The 25,605-nt window shown below is 31.1% G+C and overlaps 1 protein-coding gene across 6 annotated transcripts; it reads left to right on the top strand.

Moving 5' to 3' along the window:
- The first annotated feature begins 46 nt into the window (after positions 1 to 46).
- LOC134718520 (uncharacterized) lies at positions 47 to 24,424 on the top strand. Of its 6 annotated transcripts, XM_063581104.1 has the most exons (14): positions 64 to 165; positions 1,858 to 1,921; positions 3,418 to 3,473; positions 3,710 to 3,882; positions 8,319 to 8,421; positions 11,262 to 11,418; positions 11,682 to 11,880; positions 13,244 to 13,502; positions 14,027 to 14,168; positions 15,183 to 15,209; positions 17,715 to 17,732; positions 20,004 to 20,089; positions 20,555 to 21,004; positions 21,069 to 24,424. In XM_063581104.1, exons 3-13 carry the CDS (start codon positions 3,465 to 3,467, stop codon positions 20,777 to 20,779), a joined length of 1,398 nt encoding a protein of 465 aa, XP_063437174.1. In that variant the 5' UTR covers positions 64 to 165; positions 1,858 to 1,921; positions 3,418 to 3,464; the 3' UTR covers positions 20,780 to 21,004; positions 21,069 to 24,424. The 6 variants fall into 6 exon arrangements, with proteins under 6 accessions (XP_063437173.1, XP_063437176.1, XP_063437175.1 ...); XM_063581103.1 differs by lacking the exon at positions 1,858 to 1,921 and having other exon boundaries at positions 47 to 165; XM_063581106.1 differs by lacking the exons at positions 1,858 to 1,921; positions 15,183 to 15,209 and having other exon boundaries at positions 47 to 165.
- Positions 24,425 to 25,605: the final 1,181 nt, after the last annotated feature.

Below are 25,605 nucleotides of genomic sequence, written 5' to 3'. Positions count from 1 at the left end.
GGCACAGGGACAGAAATAAACAGGGAATCAGTTAATCCGATCCGTGTTTACACAATTGCTAAGGGAAACGTCACTTCCTGTGAAACAATTAGAATATGGTCTCTGTTTCCATAATATTTACATTTCGAAATTAACCTCTTTATTTCATAATTTGATATCTGTTCGGTAAGTGTGAGGTAGAGGATGCCATCTTTTCATACGATAGAATTTGTACTTTTATTTTTTGCAACCTTAACCTTAGCTTAATTTTGTAATTGAAAGTGATCTATGCCCGGCTCTTCAAGTTATCGATCAGTCAATTTCGTTAGGACAGATTTGTGAGATTATGGTTATGATCATCTTAATTAATTTTTTTAAGCTCTTGCAAGTTTCTCAATTCAGACCTATGGTAGCAAGTATTTGAAGTAAACTTAAAACAAGTCGCATGGAGGAGGGGCGATTTTGTCAGCTATTTACGAGAATCCGGGTCCATTTGAATGACCTGATTCATGTTCGCCCTGGTACCTGTTTGCCTAGTCCAAATAATTGTGACGTTTGGCAAGGCTTTTTTATTTTTTTTCTGAGACGCCTTCGTAGGAAGCCTTGCCAGACGTCATAATTACAAATGTATTTGGACTACTGTTTGCCCTGATACAATGTACCTGTTAGCTCAGGGTCCATTTGCCCTTATTTTTATTTTTTTTCCAATTGTTTTCTAAAAGATGGACGTAAGATACCAAAGGGACAGTCAAACTTTGTTCAAGTTTGTTGAAAAATTTACAGACAATGACAGAATATTTACATTAGCGCAAAAAATTATCATTTTCCCTTCGATTTGCAGAGTAGAATACTGGTATACAATATATTTATCTTTATTGACATTTGTTAAAAAAAATAATTGTATTCAGTCAATCACTTATGTCAAGTCTTAGAGTATAAATAAATGAACTTGTAAATCAGTTTCATAATTTACAGTTTGTACAACATCATTTGTAATAATTTCAAGCTGAATATGTTATCAAAACAAAACGTTTGTTTTTATTATCAATCCATCATGATTTAAAAGACAAGTACAAATGTATCACAATAATCAGTGATCTGAATTATTTTGTCATTGAACAATAAATGATCCTAAACAAGCCGTAAACATTTAAATCTTTCAATGTTTTCATACATTTCAAGAATATAAATGATATATACATTTGTACATGTATACCACAGAAATATCTGAATATTAACATTTTTATAGTAGGACGAACGAACTCAGATGGAACAAACCTAGGGCGAACATATTATCAAGGCAAACAGTCCTAATACCTATATATACGAGGGGGGATAGGACATTTATCAGGACTCTGGGATCTGGTGTTTTTAAGCTTTGGGATCCAGAATTTCTTTATTCGAAATTTGGGACCTTGGGATTATGTTGTTTTTAAGCCCGGGATTTCTAAATCAGGACCCTCCTACCCTCCCTCATTTACCAAAGCCCCTCCTTATTACTGAGGGTCGTAAAGGGTTATTTTAGTGCAATGTGTTTTGCCATTTTTATTTCACATGAAATCGGTAAAAAGATCAACGTGCAAGAAGCTTTTAATTGTTTGTTCATCTTGAAATGGAAATTTTATTTTGCATTTGTCCTTGCAGATACCCCCTCCTTTGATGCCCCTTATTACTGTGGTAATCTACATGTATATTATGGACAGGTATAGACAATTCCCAGGTCTACATAGTCTAGGGACAGTATCAATAATTAAATATATAATATAATATAAACATGATAAATATATATACTATAAATTATTGATCATGTTTATTATCATGATTATTGCGATTTTTGAAGAGGAGAAATTCATGAGGGATTAATTATTGGGATTTCAGGAAAAGCTATATATTTGCATCAGATATATCAGATTACACCTTATCACTATTTATTCCATTCAGGGTAAGTTCAGAAATTATTCAACTTTTTCATCCAGTTGTACATAGCTATAGATCTAGGGCCCTGTTTGAACAATATTTCATGCACAACACTTTTTTTTTTATAGGAAACCTTTTAAAACCAAAGTAAACACTTAAAAGTGTTTTATTAGTTTAAAATTTAATCCTAATCTATCAAACATTTGTTACTTATTTCGGGGGGGGGGATTATAAAAAAGAAGATGTGGTATCATTATGATTGCCAATGAGTCTCTCAAAAATAAAAGAGCTCTCTCATACACCTTATTTTTGAGAGACTCATCTCAGTGGCATTAATATAAATAACTATATATACAATAATTAATTTCAGAATTTACAGAATTATGTATATAGATGGTACATTCACTGTACAGTACTCTGAATTTTTCTATACCAATAAATAAAAAAAATTCTAAATGCGTGTTCCCATACTTGGGCAAAACCACAAAATTAAATATTCATCATTGTGAAACCTCCTTCAAAAATAAAAGAGTAATACCTAACAACAAAAATCTCCATCTCTCGAAATTAATTATTTTCCTAGCTATCATTCAATTACTGTAAATATGAAATTTTTGGTATTATATTTAATAATTATAATTAAGAAAAATGCAGTAGGATAGCTTTTGCAAATGTACAAAACTATAGCAATTTAAATTTGTTTTAAACTTTTGTTGATATCAAGCATGTATGAGCACCAATACCTGAAATAGAAACATATAAGAAAATCCCAGATCTCTGCAGTCTGACAATGTCTGACAAATGAAATCTGAAATGCACACACACAAAGGAGTAAGTTCGGTATGGGCCATATTTGGCCCCAATTATAAAGTTCATATTTAAAAGACAATAAATGTTTTAAGTTACCTTAAAGACATGTTAGAAAGTTAAACAGAACTGTTTTTGTCAAAGTTTAATTCTAACACGTGGATTTTTACATCCAAAAAAGGTCAAGATAAGGGATTTTGGTGAAATGTGACAAAGTCAGCTAAATTTCAACCAAATAAAGGACCAGGAAACATAGAGCGCAGGCGTCGACAAGCTTAAAATTCAAATAAGACATGTGAAATGTCTTCACAAACATTATTTTAAAAGATCTTTGTTGTCGACGTATGCGCTCTATGTTTCCAGTCCAATAATATATGGAAATTTACCCATTTTCATTGATTTTTTCGTGAAAAATCGATATGAGTACAACTTGTGACGTCATAATGAAACGCAGAAACGTAAAATGTTTAACAAAATGGTTTATATCCTAGCTAGTCAATGTATTAGCTTTAGTTTATCACGATATTGGTCGATAAATCCGAAAATTTACCCTAAAAAAGGGGGCCATTTTAGGACCTTATCGAACATACTTCTTTATGAATTAATAATTTATGCATAATAATTATATCCAAAATTTGCAGTGAGTGCAATATTGTTTTGATAAATTTGAGTTTGGAAAATTTATCATTCTATAATGTTTCTATTTCTTTTTAGGGTAAAATAATACTGTGTTCCTGTGAAGAAAAGAAAACTAACTAAAAATGGGAGACGTGAGTGAAATGTTAACAGTCTTAAGATAAATATATATCCATCATTGTCCATGTTATGAAAGAAAAGAGTTTTTTAATTTTAAAATAAGCATTTACAATAATACTACATTTTCTTATTTTTATATTGTTTGTTTGAAGCATGTAAGAAATATCTAAACATAGATGACCTACACTAGATAAGATACAATTTTTTAGGTAACATGGATTAATTTTATGCGAGATATTTTTATTTACAGAAGAAAATTACCATGGAAACAATCCAGACTTATGTGAGGCTTGACAATGAGATACATATGATGGAAATAAAAAACGTACGGAAGAGCCTGAAGATGAAAGAAGACCATCTAAAAGATGTACAGCAAACTGAATCCCAGCTTAAAACACACTACAAAGAATGTCAGGATAAAACGTAAGTCTACCAATGAATCGGTAATTGGAAAAAGGAGAGTATTATAGCTACGCAAATTCAAAAAGAGAAGGTCTATAAAAACTGACAAAATGAAATTCCATCAATCAATGAGGCCTGAATTAAAATATTGTTTGTTTGCCATTTTCTGACCCTATGTTTTGAAACAGGGTCCCCCCCAAAAAAAAAAAACTTGGCTCGGTATAATTTTTGTCATGAGTAGGGAGGTAGGTATAATATTTTATTTTATAGATAGAAAATCTGAATAATGTCATTTCAGTCCGTTTTGCTTTTGGCATTTTGCTAATAAGTTTCTGGGACTATTAGTATAATAGTCTGAAGTTTTGAAAAAAAACAATATCATGAAAAATGTGAAGTTAAGTCATATTCACTACTATTTTGTTTTCAAATATCAAAATATAGAGCTGTGCCACATATTTTCAAGGTTTATATGCCTGGAACTTTGAGGAGTTTTAAACTTGCACTAATATTCTGTACTATGTACCTTGTACGCTTACCTCTACTTAAAGGTTTTTTGTAAGAGATAACTTTGTCCTGGTAAAATATGTCCAGGCAGACATACATTACTAGTAAAAATAGTCCCTAGAGTGTTTAAATTTTCGTGTGTGCCTATGTTTACAATAAAAATGCAACAAGACTTGAAACTCAATTGTCACGTATTTTTACATCGCATTTATAAATGATCTGTATGGAAAACTTGGGCGATTTTACTGCCAAATATTCTCCACTTTACAGGCTTTTGTCATCTTTGGTTCATGTCAGATATAAATATTATAGCAATGCTGGTCAAAGGCATCGTTAACATAATCATCCTGATCTACGGATCACAAAAGGCCATCCCATATGATAGAGTACAAAGTCCGTTTACAAAATAGTTTGTACACACGTTGATAATTTTGTATTAAACAAACTTTTTTGTAAATGAAGTATATAGAAACAGAGTAAAGTACGTCGTAGCATGATTTCAAAGCGTTCAACATCGATTTCTAACAAATGCTTTGAAACTCTTAATGCAAGTGTTCATGTCAAACGCTCACGTGATACCAAACGGACTAGACTTATACAGTAAAGATAAAACCTGAAGATTCCGTTAAAAAAGTTTTGAGCGGGAAATACAAATATAAGATTTTTGGTAGGAACGAAAAATAAAATAAAATCTTGCTGGTAAATACAAATAAAAGATTTTTAGGCGAAACGAATTAATAGGGTCGGTCAGTAATGGGCAAACAAACAATATTTTAATTTAAGCCTGAAACTAGTGAAAAACAATTGCCATATTTCTGACTTGCTACAGACATTTTTGAACAAAAAATTTGATTAAATTCAAAAAGAGTAAGCAGTCTCTGCACTGTTAACATCTAGTACCATGCCTCTGACTAGACTAGTAAATTCTATTAGGATTAGTAAGTATTTGCAAAAATTTGTTTAGACACATATAAGAAAAATGTCTTTATTTTGGTCTTCAAACTCATTGGTGGATTCAGAACTTTTCATAAATGCTATCAATCAAAGAAACAAGTGAAATATAACTGCCATGTTCCTGACTTGCTACAGGTATTTTCTGCAGGAAAAGGTTAGGTTAAATCTGGTTTTATAACTAGGTAAAACTATCACTGTGAATTATAGGTACATTAATACCAATAGATATAGGAAGATGTGGTGTGAGTGCCAATGAGACAACTCTCCATCCAAATAACAATTTTAAAAGTAAACCATTATAGGTTAAAGTACGGCCTTCAACATGGAGCCTTGGCTCACACCGATCAACAAGCTATAAAGGGCTTTTTTTTACTAGTGTAAAACCATTCAAACAGGAAAACCAACGGTCAAGCTTTTTTCTGTTTTTATCAGGGACCGATCCAGCAATGGCTGCCTATATAGCTAAGAGGGGGGCCTGCTCAAGTCATGCTTCAGTGATTTCCTAAATAATGATCAAAATTTTCCTTACAAAAGGAGGGGGCAACCCCCTGGTCCCCTTCTTAATGTCTCTGTTTGTAACTCTTCTTAAATTCTGTTTGGTATAATTCCCCCCTTTTTTTTGCCCAGTTTTTAACAACCCAAAAACTGTGGTTTTTGGTGTTTTTTTATTTATCCAAGTCAACTATATATGCATGAATTGATTGGATTTGTCTTTTCTTTCTAAATTTTTGGCCACTGGACGTTAAGCAACCAACAATCAATCAATCTAAATTTTTGTTCTGACTTAAACTGCTAAATCATTAAATGTTGTTTTAATGCTTGCACTTGAAGTGTTCTAAATTAAAAAAAAATCAATACCCTGGACTTGTTTCTCCACTGATAACATTCACTGCATACTTAATCTGTTACATGAAGATAATGTTAACTCTGTATTGATTGGTTTAAATGTTTTATTAATTTTAATGGTAATTTACAGTTCGTGTCAATATTGGTGAATCTATATGTTAGTTGTTTAATAATTCACTTTGATTAAGTTTGTTAAGTGGTCTGTGATATTGAATGAGGGTCTGAACTCTGAATAAGATTTCAGAAAAGAGAAAAAGGCCTAAAAATGAACATTAGAGAAAAAGGCCCATCAAGTGAACAAAAAAGAAAATGACCCAAATTTAAATAAAAAAGAAAAAAGGCCCAAATAATTTAACAGTAGAGTAAATGGCTCAAATATTGAGCATTAGAGACATAATGCCCAAATATTGAGTATTAGAGAAATAGGCCCAAATATTGAGTATTAGAGAAATAGACCCCAATATTGAACATTAAAGAAAAAGGCCCAAAAATTGAACATTAGTGAAAAAGGCCAAAATATTGAACATTAGAGAAAAAGGCCCAAAATTGAACATTAGTGAAAAAGGCCAAAATATTGAACATTAGAGAAAAAGGCCCCAAAATTAAACATTAGTGAAAAAGGCCTAAATATTGAACATAAGAGAAAAAGGCCCAAAAATTGAACATAAGTGAAAAAGGCCAAAATATTGAACATTAGAGAAAAAGGCCCAAAAATTGAACATAAGTGAAAAAGGCCAAAATATTGAACATAAGAGAAAAAGGCCCAAAAATTGAACATAAGTGAAAAAGGCCAAAATATTGAACATAAGAGAAAAAGGCCCAAAAATTGAACATAAGTGAAAAAGGCCAAAATATTGAACATAAGAGAAAAAGGCCCAAAAATGAAACATTAGTGAAAAAGGCCAAAATATTGAACATTAGAGAAAAAGGCCCAAAAATTGAACATAAGTGAAAAAGGCCCAACAGATGATCTATAGACTGTTAGATTTCCAGTTTGAATGTTTTTTCACTAAATTTTAGGGTCCTTTATAGCTTGCTGTTCTAAGTAAGTCAATGGTCTGTGTTGAAGGCAGTACTTTGACCTATAATGGTTTACTTTCCACTAACTGTGACTTCTTTGATGGAGAGTAGTCTCATTGGCACTAGTACTCATACCACATCTTTTTATATCTATATAGACAAAAAGACAAACACAATTTACGATACAGAAAAGGGCCAAAAAGTTATTAATAATTAATTGTGGTTGATTAAAAATATTAAAACTAGAGGAAAGTGTCCTAAAATTAAAAAAAAATCAAATTAAGAATCCCAGCATCCCAGAAATGGGAGAATGTTTTTGTTGGGGGAATTAGAATTTATATTGATATTGATCAAGTTGATGTTGATAAAAATCCAATTATCAGTTTAAAGATTAATGACATTTTTATGCAGCTGATATTTAGACACATATTCAAGAGCCCATTCATGCCATTAAAGAACCGGAAAATGATTTCAATATTATTGATCAAAATCATGTAAAGACAGAACTAATACCAATAATAAACTTACAAACAAACAAAAGGAATTATCTGTAGATATTTAAACATTTGGTCTCATTGGAACCCATGTCCATACCACATCTTTTTATTGATATAAGTTAAGGATTATGCAGTTTGCTCATAATTGAGTTTAAGTGTAAAAAAAAAATTAAAATTTTGTGGAATTGAAACTTAACATTAGAAAAAAATTTCAAATCCTAAATCCACATCTCTTATTACAATAACATTATTGACTATGGGTTAATTAAATATTCATGATTACATCAATTGAGAAACTAATGTTTACAGCAATCGTCATAGAAATTGATCATTCCTCTATGTGACAATAATATTAAATGATATTAAGACCTTTGGATTTGTCTGACAGTAAATACATGTTTAACTTAAGGGGCTTCTTAAAGCTTGGTAAATTTTTTTTTTTAAAAACACCAGTAATCAATTCAGTTGTAGATGGTCGTTGCAAATCAAAATGTCCCTCCCTATATTAATATCCCCTTTTTTTTCCATTCCAAACTTTCGATTTTTCTCCCTCTCTTTCAAGAACCTTATTTTTGAAATGATATCATACAAAAAAATTAACAAATGATGTTAAATTGTAATTTTTTTAAATTTTAGGAAAAAAGAAAAAGCAGATGTTGATGATTTAACTGGTAAAGGCGGGCAAATACAGGCATCATTAGGCAAAGCTAAGTTTGATCAACAAATGTCCAAAGAACAGGTAACTATCTTCATTGGGTTGGGTTGGGGGGGGGGGGAGGGGGGGGGGGGAGGGGGGGCAAATACAGGCATCATTAGGCAAAGCTAAGTTTGACCAACAAATGTCCAAAGAACAGGTAACTATCTTCATAGGGGTGGCAGGCAAATACAGGCAGCTTTCATAAGTTTCATCAACAAGTGTATTCATAACAAGTAAATTTATTGGAATAGCAGCCAAAAACAGGCAGACATTATTGCAATACATACTTTATTATACCCCCTTTTTAGCTCACCTGGCCCGAAGGGCCAAGTGAGCTTTTCCCATCACTTTGCGTCCGGCGTCCGTCGTCGTTGTTAACTTTTACAAAAATCTTCTCCTCTGAAACTACTGGGCCAAATTGAACCAAACTTGGCCACAATCATCATTGGGGTATCTAGTTTAAAAAATGTGTGGCGTGACCCGGTCAACCAACCAAGATGGCCGCCAGGGCTAAAAATAGAACATAGGGGTAAAATGCAGTTTTTGGCTTATAACTCAAAAACCAAAGCATTTAGAGGAAATCTGACAGGGGTAAAAATGTTTATCAGGTCAAGATCTATCTGCCCTGAAATTTTCAGATGAATCGGTCAACCCGTTGTTGGGTTGCTGCCCCTGAATTGGTAATTTTGTGGAAATTTTGCAGTTTTTGGTTATTATCTTGAATATTATTATAGATAGAGATAAACTGTAAACAGCAATAATGTTTAGTAAAGTAGGATTTACAAATAAGTCAACATGACCGAAATGGTCAGTTGACCCGTTTAGGAGTTATTGCCCTTTATAGTCAATTTTTAACCATTTTTCGTAAATCTTAGTTATCTTTTACAAAAATCTTCTCCTCTGAAACTACTGGGCCAAATTGAACCAAACTTGGCCACAATCATCATTGGGGTATCTAGTTTATAAAAGGTGTGGCGTGACCCGGTCATCCAACCAAGATGGCCGCCACGGCAAAAAATAGAACATAGGGGTAAAATGCAGTTTTTGGCTTATAACTCAAAAACCAAAGCATTTAGAGGAAATCTGACATGGGTAAAAATGTTTATCAGGTCAAGATCTATCTGCCCTGAAATTTTCAGATGAATCGGTCAACCTGTTGTTGGGTTGCTGCCCCTGAATTGGTAATTTTGTGGAAATTTTGCAGTTTTTGGTTATTATCTTGAATATTATTATAGATAGAGATAAACTGTAAACAGCAATAATGTTTAGTAAAGTAGGATTTACAAATAAGTCAACATGACCGAAATGGTCAGTTGACCCGTTTAGGAGTTATTGCCCTTTATAGTCAATTTTTAACCATTTTTCGTAAATCTTAGTTATCTTTTACAAAAATCTTCTCCTCTGAAACTACTGGGCCAAATTAATCCAGACTTGGCAATCATCATCTTTGGGGTATCTTGTTTTAAAAATGTTTCCGGTGACCCGACTATCAAATCAAGATGGCCGCCACAGCTAAAAATAGAACATAGGGGTAAAATGCAGTTTTTGGCTTATAACACAAAAACCAAAGCATTTAGAGCAAATCCAACACGGGGTAAATTATTAATCAGATCAAGATCTATCTGCCCTATAATTTTCAGATGAATCTGACAACCCATTGTTGGGTTGCTGCCCCTGAATCGGTAATTTTAAGGAAATTTTGCTGTTTTTGGTTATTATCTTAAATTTTGTTATAGATAGAGATAAACTGTAAACAGCAATTATGTTCAGCAAAGTAAGATTTACAAATAAGTCAACATGACCGAAATTGTCAATTGACCCCCTAAGGAGTTATTGTCCTTTATAGTCAATTTTTAACAATTTTCATAAAATTCGTAAATTTTTATTAACATTTTCCACTGAAACTACTGGGCCAAGTTCATTATAGATAGAGATAAATGTAAGCAGCAAGACTAGTAAAGTAAGATTTACAAACACATCACCATCACCAAAACACAATTTTGTCATGAATCCATCTGCTTCCTTTGTTTAATATTCACATAGACCAAGGTGAGCGACACAGGCTCTTTGGAGCCTCTAGTTTAATGTTTTTTTCAGGAGCTACATCATAAAGATTTCTGAAATTTGATTTCTTGGTTAATATAAGTCGGCTATATCGTGAACACATTTTGGGATTCATCACTCATATTTTCCCGTTTACCGAACACTTACATATTTTTACACTATTAAGGTGGTACCTAACACTTGAACTAAAAATAATTTGGCTCGTTTAATTTTCTTAAAATTTTGACAAAGTATTTCCTTTGCCCCTTTGACAAAAATATAAAAATTTCAAAAAATTTGAACCAACCGTCTTATCAGAAAAATTACACTGGTTATATAGCAATTTGACAAACACTTATTTTGATCATTGAGAAGCTTAATATTCCCTTATGAACACAACGTCATTAAAACGTTCTCCTGATTTTACAGAGTTATCTCCCTGTAGTGTTAGGTACCACCTTAAAATCATCCAGTTGTGGTGGGGGTATCATAATTGCTTAGTATCTCACAGTTACACTTTCATCTCCTTATTCCTTTTAATTTATAACTCACAATCATGACAATGATATCTAAATCTGTCTATACATGTTTTTTTGTGGTCTTAAAAGAAACTTGCTTTTTCTTGAATACATGATTTTCTGGATTTTACAAATTGTTACTTGTCATTTGAATTTCAATGAACATGTTGAACTCTTATATTTGAACATCACTGAAAAAATTTAGAGGATATCAGTAAAAACTGTTATCCCATGAATAAAATGTTTTTAGAGATGCGCGTCTGGCATACTAAATTATAATCCTGGTACCTTTGATAACTATTTTTATCTTATCATTAACAGGCTGAGTACTTAGAAGCTTTAAACAAAGAAGAATTGGCGAAGAAAGATTTAGAAGGAATCACAAAACAAATCTCAGATATCCAGGCAGAAATCAAGAACCTTACACCTGAGGTGGAAAAACTAGATAAACTTGCTGCTGAACAGGAGGAATTACTGTGTATGTATTAGGGATAGATTTAACAAGCTTAATGCTGAACAACAGAAACTCTTGTGTATGTAAGATAATAGATATGATTATATTATGGCTATTTTATTTTCTTGGTGTATTTCAGTAATAGAAATTCCAGGTTTAATATATATTTCTGAATCCTGAATATTTATATTCATTGGTTTTTTTTTACTCGTACCAATCATGAAATTAAGTTGCCCGAAGAATTGTTTTATAGTAAATGTATCTTAGATTGTCCCTTTCATTTTCAGCCAGCATCTTCAAAGGTGATTATGGAAGTCAAAAAGAAAATGAACTGGAAAGTAAAATGGACATGTTAATAGAAAAGAGAAACAGAGTGGGAGTGGCCAAATATAAATGGACCAATGGTAAAGTCCTTCTACAACATGCTGTCAATCAATTAGCATATGCTGTCAAAAAGTGGGATGAGTTGGGAAAACTAGACAAATCGTAAGTACTTATATTGTGATGGCCTTTTGAGATAAAGATTGCATGAAATTCAATCGAAAGACAAAACTTTTATGTGTTATTTGTGAATATGTAATGTTTTCTACAAAATAGTAAGGCCATTTTGAATTAGTAATTGTTTTTATTTATCTTAAAAAGATCCTATTTATATTTAGTTATATATATGTTTAATGGTTGCAGTCTTGTAATTGACTGCTCCATAGGCTTACATGTTAAACAGCTGATCTTTGAAAATAAAAAAATAAAAAATGCTACATAGAAAAAAAAATTCATGTTCATATCTTGTATGTACTAATGTGAAATTGTGATTTAATCGGAAAAAAGAGGGTGTCGCCACGAAGAATAAAAAGTTACGCAATCCTGAAGTCAAAACATTTTTTTTCTACTTTCTGTTTGCTATTTTTACTAGGCCACACCACTTCCAGTAACATGATATCCTTCCACTTTCCTGGATTGATATCCCCAAAAGATGCAAGATTTTTTTTAAAGTCTATATATATGTTTCAATTCAGCATAAACCTATAATCAAACAGAAAAAATTGAGTTCAGAAAAAAAATCAGAAAAAAATGCACTATTTTGTTTCCCTCCATGTTTTGACATGCACCGGAAATTGGAGTTGTAATACAAGACTGGTACCTAATGATGCTGTCTATCATATAAAAATATGAAATGAACACTCATTCTTAAATCCCCCCTTCTTATTGTATAATATTGTGATTCAAAGATTCAATAGTTTAAATAAGTATCACCACATACATACAAATATAAACACAATATAATACCAAGTACACAATATAAAAATTTAGAATGCATGTGCCATTCTTAAAACTAAAATAATTATAAGAGACTGTCTATCTGTCAGTCAGTCCTTCATTCTGTCCATCTGTATGTAAAAAATTGTCCAATAACAGGCAACATACACTTATTGGGTGATATTTTCATTTTTTTTTTAATTCTTGTACAATTAATATGTTTCTCTGACTCACAGTTCAACCAACCAAAATAGTTTATTTGTTGTTTCCAGCATAAATTTTGTAATTTTTATTACCATATGCCTATCCTCTCCATATTTGTGTTTTTCAAAGATACAAAAACAATGTATACCATAGGAAAAACTAAAAACTAAACAATTAATATGTTATGTCTAGCTTTGCTATCATTAAAGGTTTCGAGTCAAGTTCAAGTTTAATGACTGAATGCAAAGCCTCTTCATATTTGTGTTGTTTAGAGATACAAAAACAATGTATACCATGGCAAAAACTAAACATTTAATTACGTTATTGTCTATCTTTGCTGTAAAACTAATGACCATATACCAAGCCTCTCCATATTTGTGTTTTTCAGCGATACAAAAACAATGTATACCATGGCTACAGAAGCCAGGAACAACTTGTCAGCAGCAATTCAGAATTTACAGAACACACAGAAATACCTGAGTAACATACAGTTCCCCTATTGTAAGGAGGACGAGATCAAGACTCTACAGAAAGCTACAGCTAACGTGTACATAGATATGATGACAACTGACAGACACAAGCATGCTCTTAACTGTTTTAGTGTCACTCACAAGAGGAGTTATGCCTTACTGCAATGGTTTGATAGTGTAAGTCTTTGTATATAAATTGAAAACTAAAATTTCAGAAAGAAATGAAGGTTTTTTTTGTTTTTTTTTAAATTTAGCTGGTCAGGAATGAATCTCTTTAGATTTTTCAAACTTTTCACATTGGCCCTTTTTTCTCTCTCAAGAACTATGAAAATATAACAAGGATTTTTTTAAGATTTTCAAAAATGACTTTAAACTATATGTTATTAAATTATGGGGGGAAAAGTGTGTTTTATTAGGAGGAATCAAGAAAATCTGACAAATACATAAAACTAGATCATTGAGAATTTTTTTATCGCTTTTTTGGATTCATATATTTTCATGGGTACCAATTTTCCCTGGATTAAGGAAAACTTATATTTTCATTGATATTTGATTTTTGTGGTTTTGCCAAAGTCTGCAAGCCAACAAAAAATTAGTTGAAGAGTTAATTTCATGGTTCACCTGTACCCGTGAAATCCACTAAAATTGGTATCCAACAAATAATAATGAATCCACAGTATTAAAGTTATTTTTCACTTTAGGTTCTAACGTCTGTAATTGAGAAGGATTTTAAATCAGCCGCAGATGAAGAGAGAGAAAATGCTAAACAGTTACGGATAGAGAGATTGAGACTGATGAAGGAATCAGTGGAGAAAGACGGAGGAACCTGTAATCTGGATGCTAGTAAGTCAATTACACGACATCTACTAGTCGTTAATATAAAAACCATAAAAATGACTAATTTAAAACTTCACAATTGTTGACATGATTTATCAATAATAATGAGAATGTGTCAAAAGAGACAATAAACAGACCAAAGATCAGAAACAGACTGAGGCCAGCATGCTCCTTTGTAGTCCTTAAAGTAAAGGAGAAGAAGAAAAAAAAATCATAGAAATAGAGGTTTTGTTTTTGTAAATGCTTGTTTCTCTGGCCAGTAAAAGTCAATAAATGATTATGGCTATTTCATTAATCGTAATATACTATCAATAAACCCAAACTAAAATTGATTTTGCACATGAAAGGTTTTGAAATAAAATTTTATAACTGATATCTGCATGAATGTGTTTGATCACTTTTTATTTGAACCCCTTCTTAAAGTAAGAGCTATGCTAAAATTGAATAGCTCACATCTTAGTGAAATGTGAGTGTATTTAGATCATGTCGTAATGTATGTGTAGTTCTCACTAACTGTTTGTTAATTTAGCTTTAGGTCAAAAAGGTGAGAAAAAACAAAGACAGGTTGATTAATGTGAGCTTGTATAATAATGTGTGTTCAGAGATTTTTGTTGATATTAACATAAAAAAACTGAAACCTCTGCAGTCTTTGATGTAATTAGCTGAAGGAACATTGTTTTCAATGCGGAAGTTAAAAAGCGATTGAACAATAAATATTGAATCAATGCTAGAATGCAGGGCTATAGCTGAGTAAAGTTACATATTCTGGTTTTGCTAGCTTTGAAATCTTTTGCTTATAAAAGTTTGCTGTCATTAAAACGAGTTTGATTTAACTTTTATATGAATGTTTTGAAGCTGCATGTTAGTATAAACTTAAATTTAAAGTTGTGTTTAGGGTGTGAAAAAAAAATTTCACAGATTTTTGTTGTTGCCTGAAAAGATATTTTGATAGGGTCTAAAACTGTCTGCACTCTTTGTCTAAGCAGACTGATCATTATATTAACTCTGATGTGTCCCAAGGTTTACAAAGACAACAGGAGGAGTGTGGTAAATATAAATCATATAAAGGGGAGATAACCTAAGTATATATTTATAATTTAACATGGTCAACATGTAGAAGAAAGGAATCTAGTATAAATAAATCCTTAGTGACAATTTATCTAATTTTTATGACAGTACCAAACTGTTTTTTTGGGCGTTTTTTTTAAAAGTCTTTTTGCAATCAGAAGATATTAGTTTGTACTTAGAGAAGGTACATTTATTTTTTCCCTTGGAATTCACAAAAAATTGCATACTACCATTTCTAATCATTTTATGCATCAGATGAAAAAAAAATCTCTTTTCACTTTTAAAAATATCAGATGCTTTATTTTTTAGTACCAGTGAGTTTTATTCATGTAAATTTTTATTCCAGACAAATTTAACTTTATACCAAACAGAATAATAAACTTCTATCTTTATCCTTTCAGCTACACGTATGATCATGTAAATTATATTTATTTTTCTTAAAAGGAAATTATATACATATATATATATATATATATAATGTATCGGTGGCCTTGTTGGTCCAAAATAAAGGGAAATAACTCATCTCTGTTTTTACTGTGCTGCACTCAGCCCTTTTTATGTACCCGTTCCTTTCTAAACTACCCTCTGCCATTATAGTTCGGCCCTATTCACTTTTCATGTAGTTAGTCAAATTAATACTTTTCGATGCAAAGATATCATAATTTTTTTTTTTATTTTATAACAAAAATAACATAAAAGTTTATAGATAGAACCTTTTTTTTTAGTTGAATAAATTTCATGTTTTTTTGTTTGTTTCCTGTGTTTTTTTAGATAAAAACTATCAAATTGTTCATTTGGTTTATTCCTTGAATGCCAGCATACCTTAATCTACCGACAATTTACCTGTAAAATTATGTTAACATTAGAGGAATAGGTGCAAGTAGTTATCACAATTCAATTCAATTCAATATTTTATTTAAGTCTCATCTCTCAATAATATATAATACAACATTACATTAAATGTAAAAATATATAAATATAAAAAGAGAGCCATTCTGTACAGAATTACAAGAGACCATAATATTAAAAATTATATAAAGAATGCATCTATTATAAAACATATTGACATTAACATTATTTACAGTATAAAACATTTCTACGTCTATTTAAAATAAGATTACAGGCTTTGGCACAGCTACGAATCATATTATTATCTGTAAATAAAAACACTAATTTCTGTTTATCATCATAAGACATAAAATCACTATTAAAATGTGTTGTTTCATCAAATAATTTTTTTCTAAAATCATCATACAAAGGACACGATAAAATAACATGGACTTCATCTTCTAAAATATTCATACAATTATCACATACTTGATCTTTTAAAATTAATTCAATCACAACAGAAGTGCATACTTATCAAAACAATCATACTGATTAAACAGACAGGTAATTTTTATATAGCTATATCTAGTTCATTTGTGTCAAGTTGTCAAAATAAAATTGTTTGCTGTTCCTGCTTGAATAAATATGGAAGTGCTGCAACATAAAGCCAACGTTGATGTGCATATTGTCAGAATTTAAGTTTGCACAAATGCTACAATAGACTTTTTGAACTTTGATGGTTTTTTTCTCGCTATTTCTACAGTTGAGTGTGTTGTAATATGCTCCCATATAAGTTAAAGAAATCTCTAGAAAATTTGTATCTCGTGTTAGATTACTATTTTATTTAGTGAAGTTGTTCAGGATATTTTTCCTGATTATAATATTTCACCCTTATTTTCTTCTGAGTGATTTACAATAAATTCCTATGGTGTTTGTTATGTTCGTAAGTAACCAGAATTCTTGTTACCCAAATACATGGATTTCTTAAAACTTTGTAGAGTTGTGAGTAGGTATTGAAAAAGGTATGGAGAAATATTAATCTGTTATATCTTTTTTTGTGTAGTTTGAAATAATTTTATTTAACAAAAATTTATTTAAAATTTCTAATATAGCTAAAGTTTATAAACATTTCATTCCAAAAAATTCTTTTGTTTTTAAAAGAAAGAATTAGAAATATTTGACTTATGTCTTTAAAATTCATAATGATTTTAACCCCAAAATCTACTAGTTTTCTATCAAAAAGTGATAAATGTTATCAAATTATATTAGCTTATTATCTTTAACAGTTAAATATCTATAAAAACACCCATTGTTATTATATAAACATCTATTGAAACATTTTTGTTGGCGTTCAAGGAATAGGAAACATATAAAATGTTGGCATTCAAGGAAGATACCAACCCTTTTATATAAGATAAATAAAACTAATATGCCCTTCATCTTTAAACCGTACCCTCTGCTATTAACTCATAGCTAGAACACTATATGCATCTCTATTTGTGATTAGTGAGTCTACCTAATCTTTATTGCTGGTTTGCTGCCAGTATAAGGTACATTTACTCTATAGAGTAGTAGGCATATTACTGCAAAATCTGATGATAATAAAACATCAACATGTACTAAATTATATCATTTAATTTATAATATTTTCTACAGTTTTATCACAGCTTGAAGGTATGTCATAGAGAAAACAGATTAAATTACCCTCGGTATGAGCTGCATCATAATCATTCGTGTGTTTAATTTGACAGTTTTCAACAAATTTTTCTCTCAATGGTTTTTTTATTGGGGGGGGGGGGGGGGGGGAGTCTTTTTTAATGTGGATTTCAAATGGAATTCTAGTTTTTGGTTAGGGGTTTGACGGTGGGTGGGCAAGTCAACAGCTGTTTATATTTGTTAATTGAACTACTGTGAATTCATTTATTTTCTTGGGTACCAATTTTTCCTACGAAATCCACGAATATTGGTCTCCAACAAATATTAATAATTATTCACAGTAGTTCAATCAAATTGAATGGGCTTTTTTAATTTTGTAATTTGTTCACTATTGAAATTCAGAAGTTATGTAATAAAAACCCAGTTTTCTGTCAGTGCTCAGCTTAACTCAAGTAAATGAATAAAATGAACTATTTATATTTTTTTATATAAGAATGAATAAGGTACAGGTTCACATCACAATTTTGACTGAAAATTAATTGAATGAATACAGCTCATACCAAAGTCCTTATTTGTCCATGTTTTCTCAACGTTTCCAAAACCTATTATTCCATACAACCAAAACACAATTATTATGTGGTGGACTGTTTTATTAGATTGCTAGGCTATGAAGGCTTGTGGGTTTAAGGTTGCACTATATACTATTTTATCTCTAAAAATATGATCTTTTTGAATCTGATTTGCATGCAAGAGTCACATTTATTAAGGAGCAAACTCTTGTATCTTCATTTGAAGGAAAGAGGAACAAGGGAATACAATAAACGGCAAAATTTGCATTTATGGCCATTTTCTACCAAAATAAATAAAATCTACTGACCATATACACATCAATAAGGTTTCACCACATGACAGCATTAACCAATCATGATGTCAGTATTTTGCAGGACGTGCAATAAAAAATGTTTTTCACACTATCCATTTTCAACTGAAATAAATAAACATACATATCAATAAGGTATCACCACATGACAGCGAGAAAACTAACGACCTTATTTGAGTAAAAAAATGAACGAAAAACAAATATGTAACACATAAACAAACGACAACCACTGAATTACAGGCTCCTGACTTGGGACAGGCACATTCATAAATAATGTGGCGGGGTTGAACATGTAAGCGGGATCCCAACCCTCCCCTAACCTGGGACAGCGGTATAACAGTACAACATAAGAACGAACTATAAAAATCAGTTATTATACAAACTGCTACAGACCATTTTGTTATGGCTTATGTTCCGCTCACCAAATTAGATAAGGCGAAATTGTTAAAACTATTACATTAATTACTGTTTTCCTCTGTCAAATAAACATTTATAGGAGAAATGTGGTTTCCTGTTTGAAATGTCAGAGTAAAAGGTCTTTTACTAAGCACAACAATTGATTTGTAAAACCAAAGTCTTTCCAATTTCTTTATGTTCTCTGTAACCATGGTAACACTTTTAGGAAAACACTTTATATTCTGTGGATTTGTACTTTGCCCCTGCAAACCTAACCAAATGATTGATGTGTTTTCTATTTACTAACATGTATGCATTCTAAATCGTATACACTACAACTCTAGACACATGGATTTGTCTCATTTCCACTTATCATGGTGGGAACAGGCACACTTTGTATATGTCTCCTTTAATTTACCACCTTAAGAGTCAAAATGCAAATAAATTAATTGTACAAAATGTATTTGTAAACCAAAAGAATAGGTTTATACATAAACTCATGAAAATACAAGAAAAGCTCTTGATTTGTAATGTAATTTTACAAAATTGTATGTTAAATTTGAAGAGACATGAGTCTAAGTCTCTCAAAAGTGAGCTCCCCATAGTGGGTAGGCAGAAAAAGAGAAATACATGTCAGCTCAGTTGTAGTGTAATATAATCTGGATAATGGGAAATAAGATGCTATACTTCACTTTTTGTTTTCAGATCTCATAAATTCTGTATAAAGTTATCATATATATATGTATTACATTTGTAGGTTATAGATTAAACTAATAAATTTTTAAAAAAAGTTTTTTGATAGTATAAATATCTATTATAGAAAATGTTTTAACATGATAATCTGACTAGTTTATTTAACATTATTCAAATGAATTTCATGTTTATCTAAAGCCGGATAAAAGGAAAAAGAAAGTCTTATCAACTTTATGAAATCACAGATTTTTCTCCTTGTAAAGTTGAGCTTTTAGTTATCTCCCTTGTTATATTTAAATTATCTCCCCTTGTAATTTCAGGTCAGGAAGAAATAAATGACAAACAGGTAGAACAGGAACTGGTTGGTTTGACCAATGCTGACGATGTACCAGGATCAGAGGGATCTGTATGTTTAATTATTCTAACAGTGAAAAATAAGAAAAAGGGGGTCTGAGCACAGGCACTTGTTTCTATCCATACGAAGGTTGACTATCCATACTATTTATATGGATAGAAACAAGTGCCTGTGGATCTGAGGCAGAAGAATTACATCCCTTTAGTCACTTCACATTAACCACAAGAAATATTTTGCCAAAAAAGGTATTTCTTCCATTTCACAATTATAATACCTCTGATTTAGGAAGCCAATGGAATTTTACAAAAATTAGAAAAAAAAACAAATTAATTTTAGCCAAGGTGTCTGGTACTACCTCTTATTGCTGCCAAACATTTCAATGACACACATTTCCCACAACAATGAGCTGTCCTTTCTATATGTTTATTTTTTCCGTTAATTACATATCAACAAATGTATTTGTTATAATAATGAGTCCACATTATATATATTTTCACTTGTCTTTTTCTCTAATAGTCTAAAGACATGCCACCACCCACACCAATGCCACTGAAGGACCTGGCGCCACCACCATCGGAAGAAATGTTGTTTGGAAATATCAACAAGCTCAAAGATCAATATACAAAAGAAAAGTCAGAGTTTACAAAAGTTCAGGAAATGAATAAACAAAGACTTGACCAGGGTTTACAAGAGAAGCTAGCAGCAAGACGTAATCGTAAAAAGAGGGTCCAGGAAGAATAGGCCTAGAGAGAACCAATCAACAATACGTCCAAATAATTGATTGAATGTTAAAATTGTCAATACATTCTGTATACTATTTGTATAATATGTTGTTGTAGATAACTGGAACCGTCCAATATGTACTAGTGATATTTTGGTTTTCAAAATTGATAACTTTAAAATTCTTTAAAAGCATACTTATTACAGTATAAATTGTTTCAAACCTAAATATTTTAAGGTATACAGGTCTTCATCAGCATACTTATTACAGTATAAATTGTTTCAAACCTAAATATTTTAAGGTATACAGGTCTTCATCAGTTTTAGAAATGAAATTGATTTGCACTATGAATTAAGTCCCACACTGAAGGGTTCTGTCTTTTTATCTCTTTCCAAAATTTCAATCAAGCATGACTCAAATGAATATAGTAGCTGAAATACTTGCAGAAATTTAAAAGACAATCACAATACAATTACACTATGAGTTTGTTTTATTTGAATCTCATCAATCTGATTGGAGCATAGGCAATCATGTGACTTTAAATGTTTATTCATCATTAGTGTACTCTAGCAATAAACCCAAGCTAGGTTGCATGTTCCTCTGTAACAATGTCTTTGAAACTACTTAGTAAGTTCTGACTGCATGAGAACCTTTAAAACAACATATACAAAACATTAAATTTAAGATATTTAAACTTCAAAAAATAGTTATTAAAGTTTATTAGGTGTAGATTAGATTGAAGGGTTAGTTTTAGAATAAAGTGCTGTAGCTAGTAATCAAATTCAGGTTCCATAACTCATGAACAAAATGTGAACTTAAACATTAAAATAAAAAAGGCTTTAAAGCAAGACAATGACACTTAAGAAGATCAATTAACATATGATTTTTGTTATTCTTTTAAATGATATTCACCTTTGGCATCGCTCAAAATTATAATACCAAAACTAATTAAAGTCTACATACAAAAGCAGTTTTTGTAAACTTTAAAAAAAAACAGTAAATATTTGTGTATGTAAATAGAATGAACCAATTTAAAAGTGTTTTTTTCTATCTTATGATTTATGTTGACTATTTTATGGTCAAGGTTAACTAGGACCAATCAATAAGCTCCAATTTATTATTTTGCCTTGATGCAGTTTCATTTTTGAACTGTTACATTACAATCTGTATGATATGAGTGTTAGTTGTTATGTCTTAGTATGTAATAGACCAGAAATATATTTCTTAGTTTTATGTCACACTTTACACAGACATAACAATGCAATTCAATGTATAAATATGTTCTATGTCAGTTATGAAAACTAAGAATGTTATTTAAATGGCCTTTACTGAGTTAGTGTTGTACATTCCGTCCTATAATCTTGTGCAGCTTTAATATATATATTGTGAGTTATATATCTGTTTGTATGATTTTGTTATTATCTCCCTTTGTATGATTTTGTTATTATCTCCCTTTGTATGTTATTTGGGTTATCTCCCCTGGTAAGCTCAATGTATGGTGATCTCTCATCAAAGAATCTGTGATAGGCTTCATATCATTACCCTTTCTTACACTATTAGTCATATAAGTATATCCCTGTTAGGTAAATTAGTATAGACTTATATGTGAAAATCATAATTTTGTCCAGACTAAGTTGATCTTTAGGTGGTACCTAACACTTTAACTAAAATTAATTTGGTTCGTTTAATTTTCTTAAAATTTTGACAAAGTATTTACTTTGACCCTTTGACAAAAATATAAAAATTTGAAAAAATTTGAACGAACCGTTTTATCAAAAAAATTACACTGGTTATATAGCAGTTTGACAAACACTTATATTGATCATTGAGAAGCTTAATATTTCCCTTATGAACACTATGTCATTAAAACTTTCTGCAGATTTTACAGAGTTATCTCCCTGCAGTGTTAGGTACCTGAGATCTATACTATACTGGTCTGTAATTTTTGTCCGTCCTGCAATCTGCTCATGTTACTTAATGTAAGCCAAAGTTTCTAGATGTTTTAGAACAGAGAAACAAAGATGTTTTGTCAGATAAATACAAAATGAAAACATTTCTACCTTAACTTCAAAAATTAATTTAAAAATCAAAATACCTCATTATTTGAATTTCAAATTGGAAGCAAAGAATAGGTTATGAGGTCTTTTTTTATGACCTGTCTTCTGCTGGAAGGATCCTATACACTGTTATAGAATACCTTACTACATGTAGTAAAAATAACATTGTTAGAAAATGGAAATGTTAGAATGACATTTTGTAGACGTTTGAAATTTGTTAACGTATAAAGCATGCTGTCCGTTAAATTTGCCAAAATTGAAAAGGTATTTCAATCAAATTTTGTTTTCTTTAAGATAAATAATTGATCGATTTAGATGTTCAGAAAATATTTATAGAAATGAAATTTTCATATTTGAATTGTTAGATTTTTAGAAAATATTGGACATCATCAAGATTTAAACAGAATTTTGGGAAACTTGATCCTCAAATGTGTGAATGATATTGGTTAAAAATTTGTATCAGAACCAGGGGTCGAATTTAAGCTTTTTTGTGTACTGGTCCGCCGGACCAGTGGACTGAAATCTCTACTGGTCCGGCTCCAAATCTACTGGTCCTGCAAAAATGGCATTAATTTGACAAACACTAATATAAATGACAGATGTTTAATTTTATTTTGATGCTTTCGTTTACATAAGTTAGACAGTAACAAAGGAATAGACTTTATTCTGATTTTGATAAAAGCTTTGGTAATCTCAATGATTTTCTTTATCAAAATCAGGATAAAGAACAGAAAAAATATCAACATTGTCTTCCACGTCCGCAATCTGACATTTGACGATCCAGTTACGAAAATACATTTCCTATCTAGGTCTGTCACTGCAAATTTTTCACATATTGTACAGTTCATTAAATTCCAATCTACTATATAATGCAACCATTCACAATCTTTTTCCCATGATTTTTGGTATTTGCGTTTCCTTTGGTCACTTTCGTATACTTTATTTTGATCTTCCTTTTGATTTTCAGTTATCCTATTTTTTTTGTCTGGCGGTTTAACTCCTTCCAAAAATTTCCACATTTTATATTGTTGTGAAGGACGCTCATCTGAGATATTAATTAACTTGTTCAATTGTAATACACCCCAGTACCGTGTAATTGAGTTCACAGGTAAATTGTTTTGTAAACAAACGGAGATTGCAATGCAATCAGTGATTTTTATCGACAAATTTCTACTGGTCCGCTGAACCACCAGCTGACAAAATCTACTGGTCCGACACAAATTTTACTAGTCTCTGACTACCCGACTAGCGCTAATTTCGACCCCTGATCAGAACACCTGATTGATTTGGGAGATCAAAAAGTATTTTTTAGATAAATTGTAAAATTAGCGCTCAAGTTCTAGATGTTAAATATATACAGAAAACAAGAAAATATGCTTTAAATCCAAATACTTTAACTCAATCACTAAGTATAAATATGGCACATATTACTGTAGTTAGATATAAATTAAAGTGTAACTATTCCAAAAAGCACCCTAATTATTGTGAATAAACACCTTTTTTATGTCTTTTACTTTATACACGTTGTGTTTTACATAAATTATTATGTTGTAATATTTTTGTTACAGATATTTAGAGATTTTTTTATTATTAAACATCATTGATTCATGGATTGTTTTTCTTCTGTTGACAGTAAATTGTAACTCTTTGTAGCCATACAAACATTTGTTGTGGATGTGGTGTCAACTATGTAAATATTTGTCTTTAATGGCAGAAATTGTTGGATGACTCCTTATCTGAGTTTTTGCCCTTTAATGATTATTCCCCTTTATCCCCCCTTTTTTTTGTGTTAATGATTGACTTCTTACAAATATCTTTTGGCTTAGCCAAAGATAACCACACTATGCCTCAATCATGTTTATGGTAATGGTAGAAAATATGGTTACACGCCATTATTCCGACAGCCCATTAGTCCGACAACCCATTAGTCCGACAACCCAATAGTCCGACAACCCATTGCTCTGACAGCCCAATACTCCGACAACCCACAAGTCCGACACTTATCAAGTCAAGTACCAGGGTATCAGGGTAAAATAAAATGTGTCTGTCTGTATTATTACCTTTAGATATGTAATAACATATTTTAAGAAATAACTCCGTATATAACATAAGGCTAAGGTACTTCGAATACTTTCTATATATACTCAATTCAAAATCTGTATATAGAATATAACAGAAAAGAATATGTCATTTTCCAAATTAAAGGATCTTTAAAGAGCATATAAATCAAGAACAACCATTGATGGTACGAGCTACTGATGACACCCCCGCCCATACATTTCGGTAGACAGGAAGTGTTTGCGTTGTGAATCTGAAAAAAGCATCACACAGTATAACTGACTTATATAAATCTTGAAATCAAATTTCAGAAATACTGAATCTCTTGTAGTTCCTGAGAAAATGTGACGACAATTTTCAACTTGGCTGTCACATGTAATGAGTAATGAATTTGAAAACGCATCACACGCCATAGCCGACTTCAATAAACCTTTCAGAAATCCTTGTAATGTAGTTAGTGAAAAAGATGCAACGAAAATATTTATGGGACGGACGAATGAACTGACGGACGGACGGACGGCTAGACGGACGGCTAGACAGAGGTAAAACAGTCTACCCCTACTGTTTCGAAGCGGCGGTCTAATGATTGGATCAACATTCATGACATTAAGACATTACAATACTTATATGATATAATTATCTTTATAGCACTATAAGCCTCGGTCACAATCGGAGCCAAGACAAAATAGTTAAAAAAAAACAACTAACACATTGATATCAAATAACAGTCA

This window comes from Mytilus trossulus, chromosome 5, assembly GCF_036588685.1.
Source record: "Mytilus trossulus isolate FHL-02 chromosome 5, PNRI_Mtr1.1.1.hap1, whole genome shotgun sequence".
NCBI lineage: Eukaryota > Metazoa > Mollusca > Bivalvia > Mytilida > Mytilidae > Mytilus > Mytilus trossulus.
This window is presented reverse-complemented; position numbering and strand designations above follow the sequence as displayed.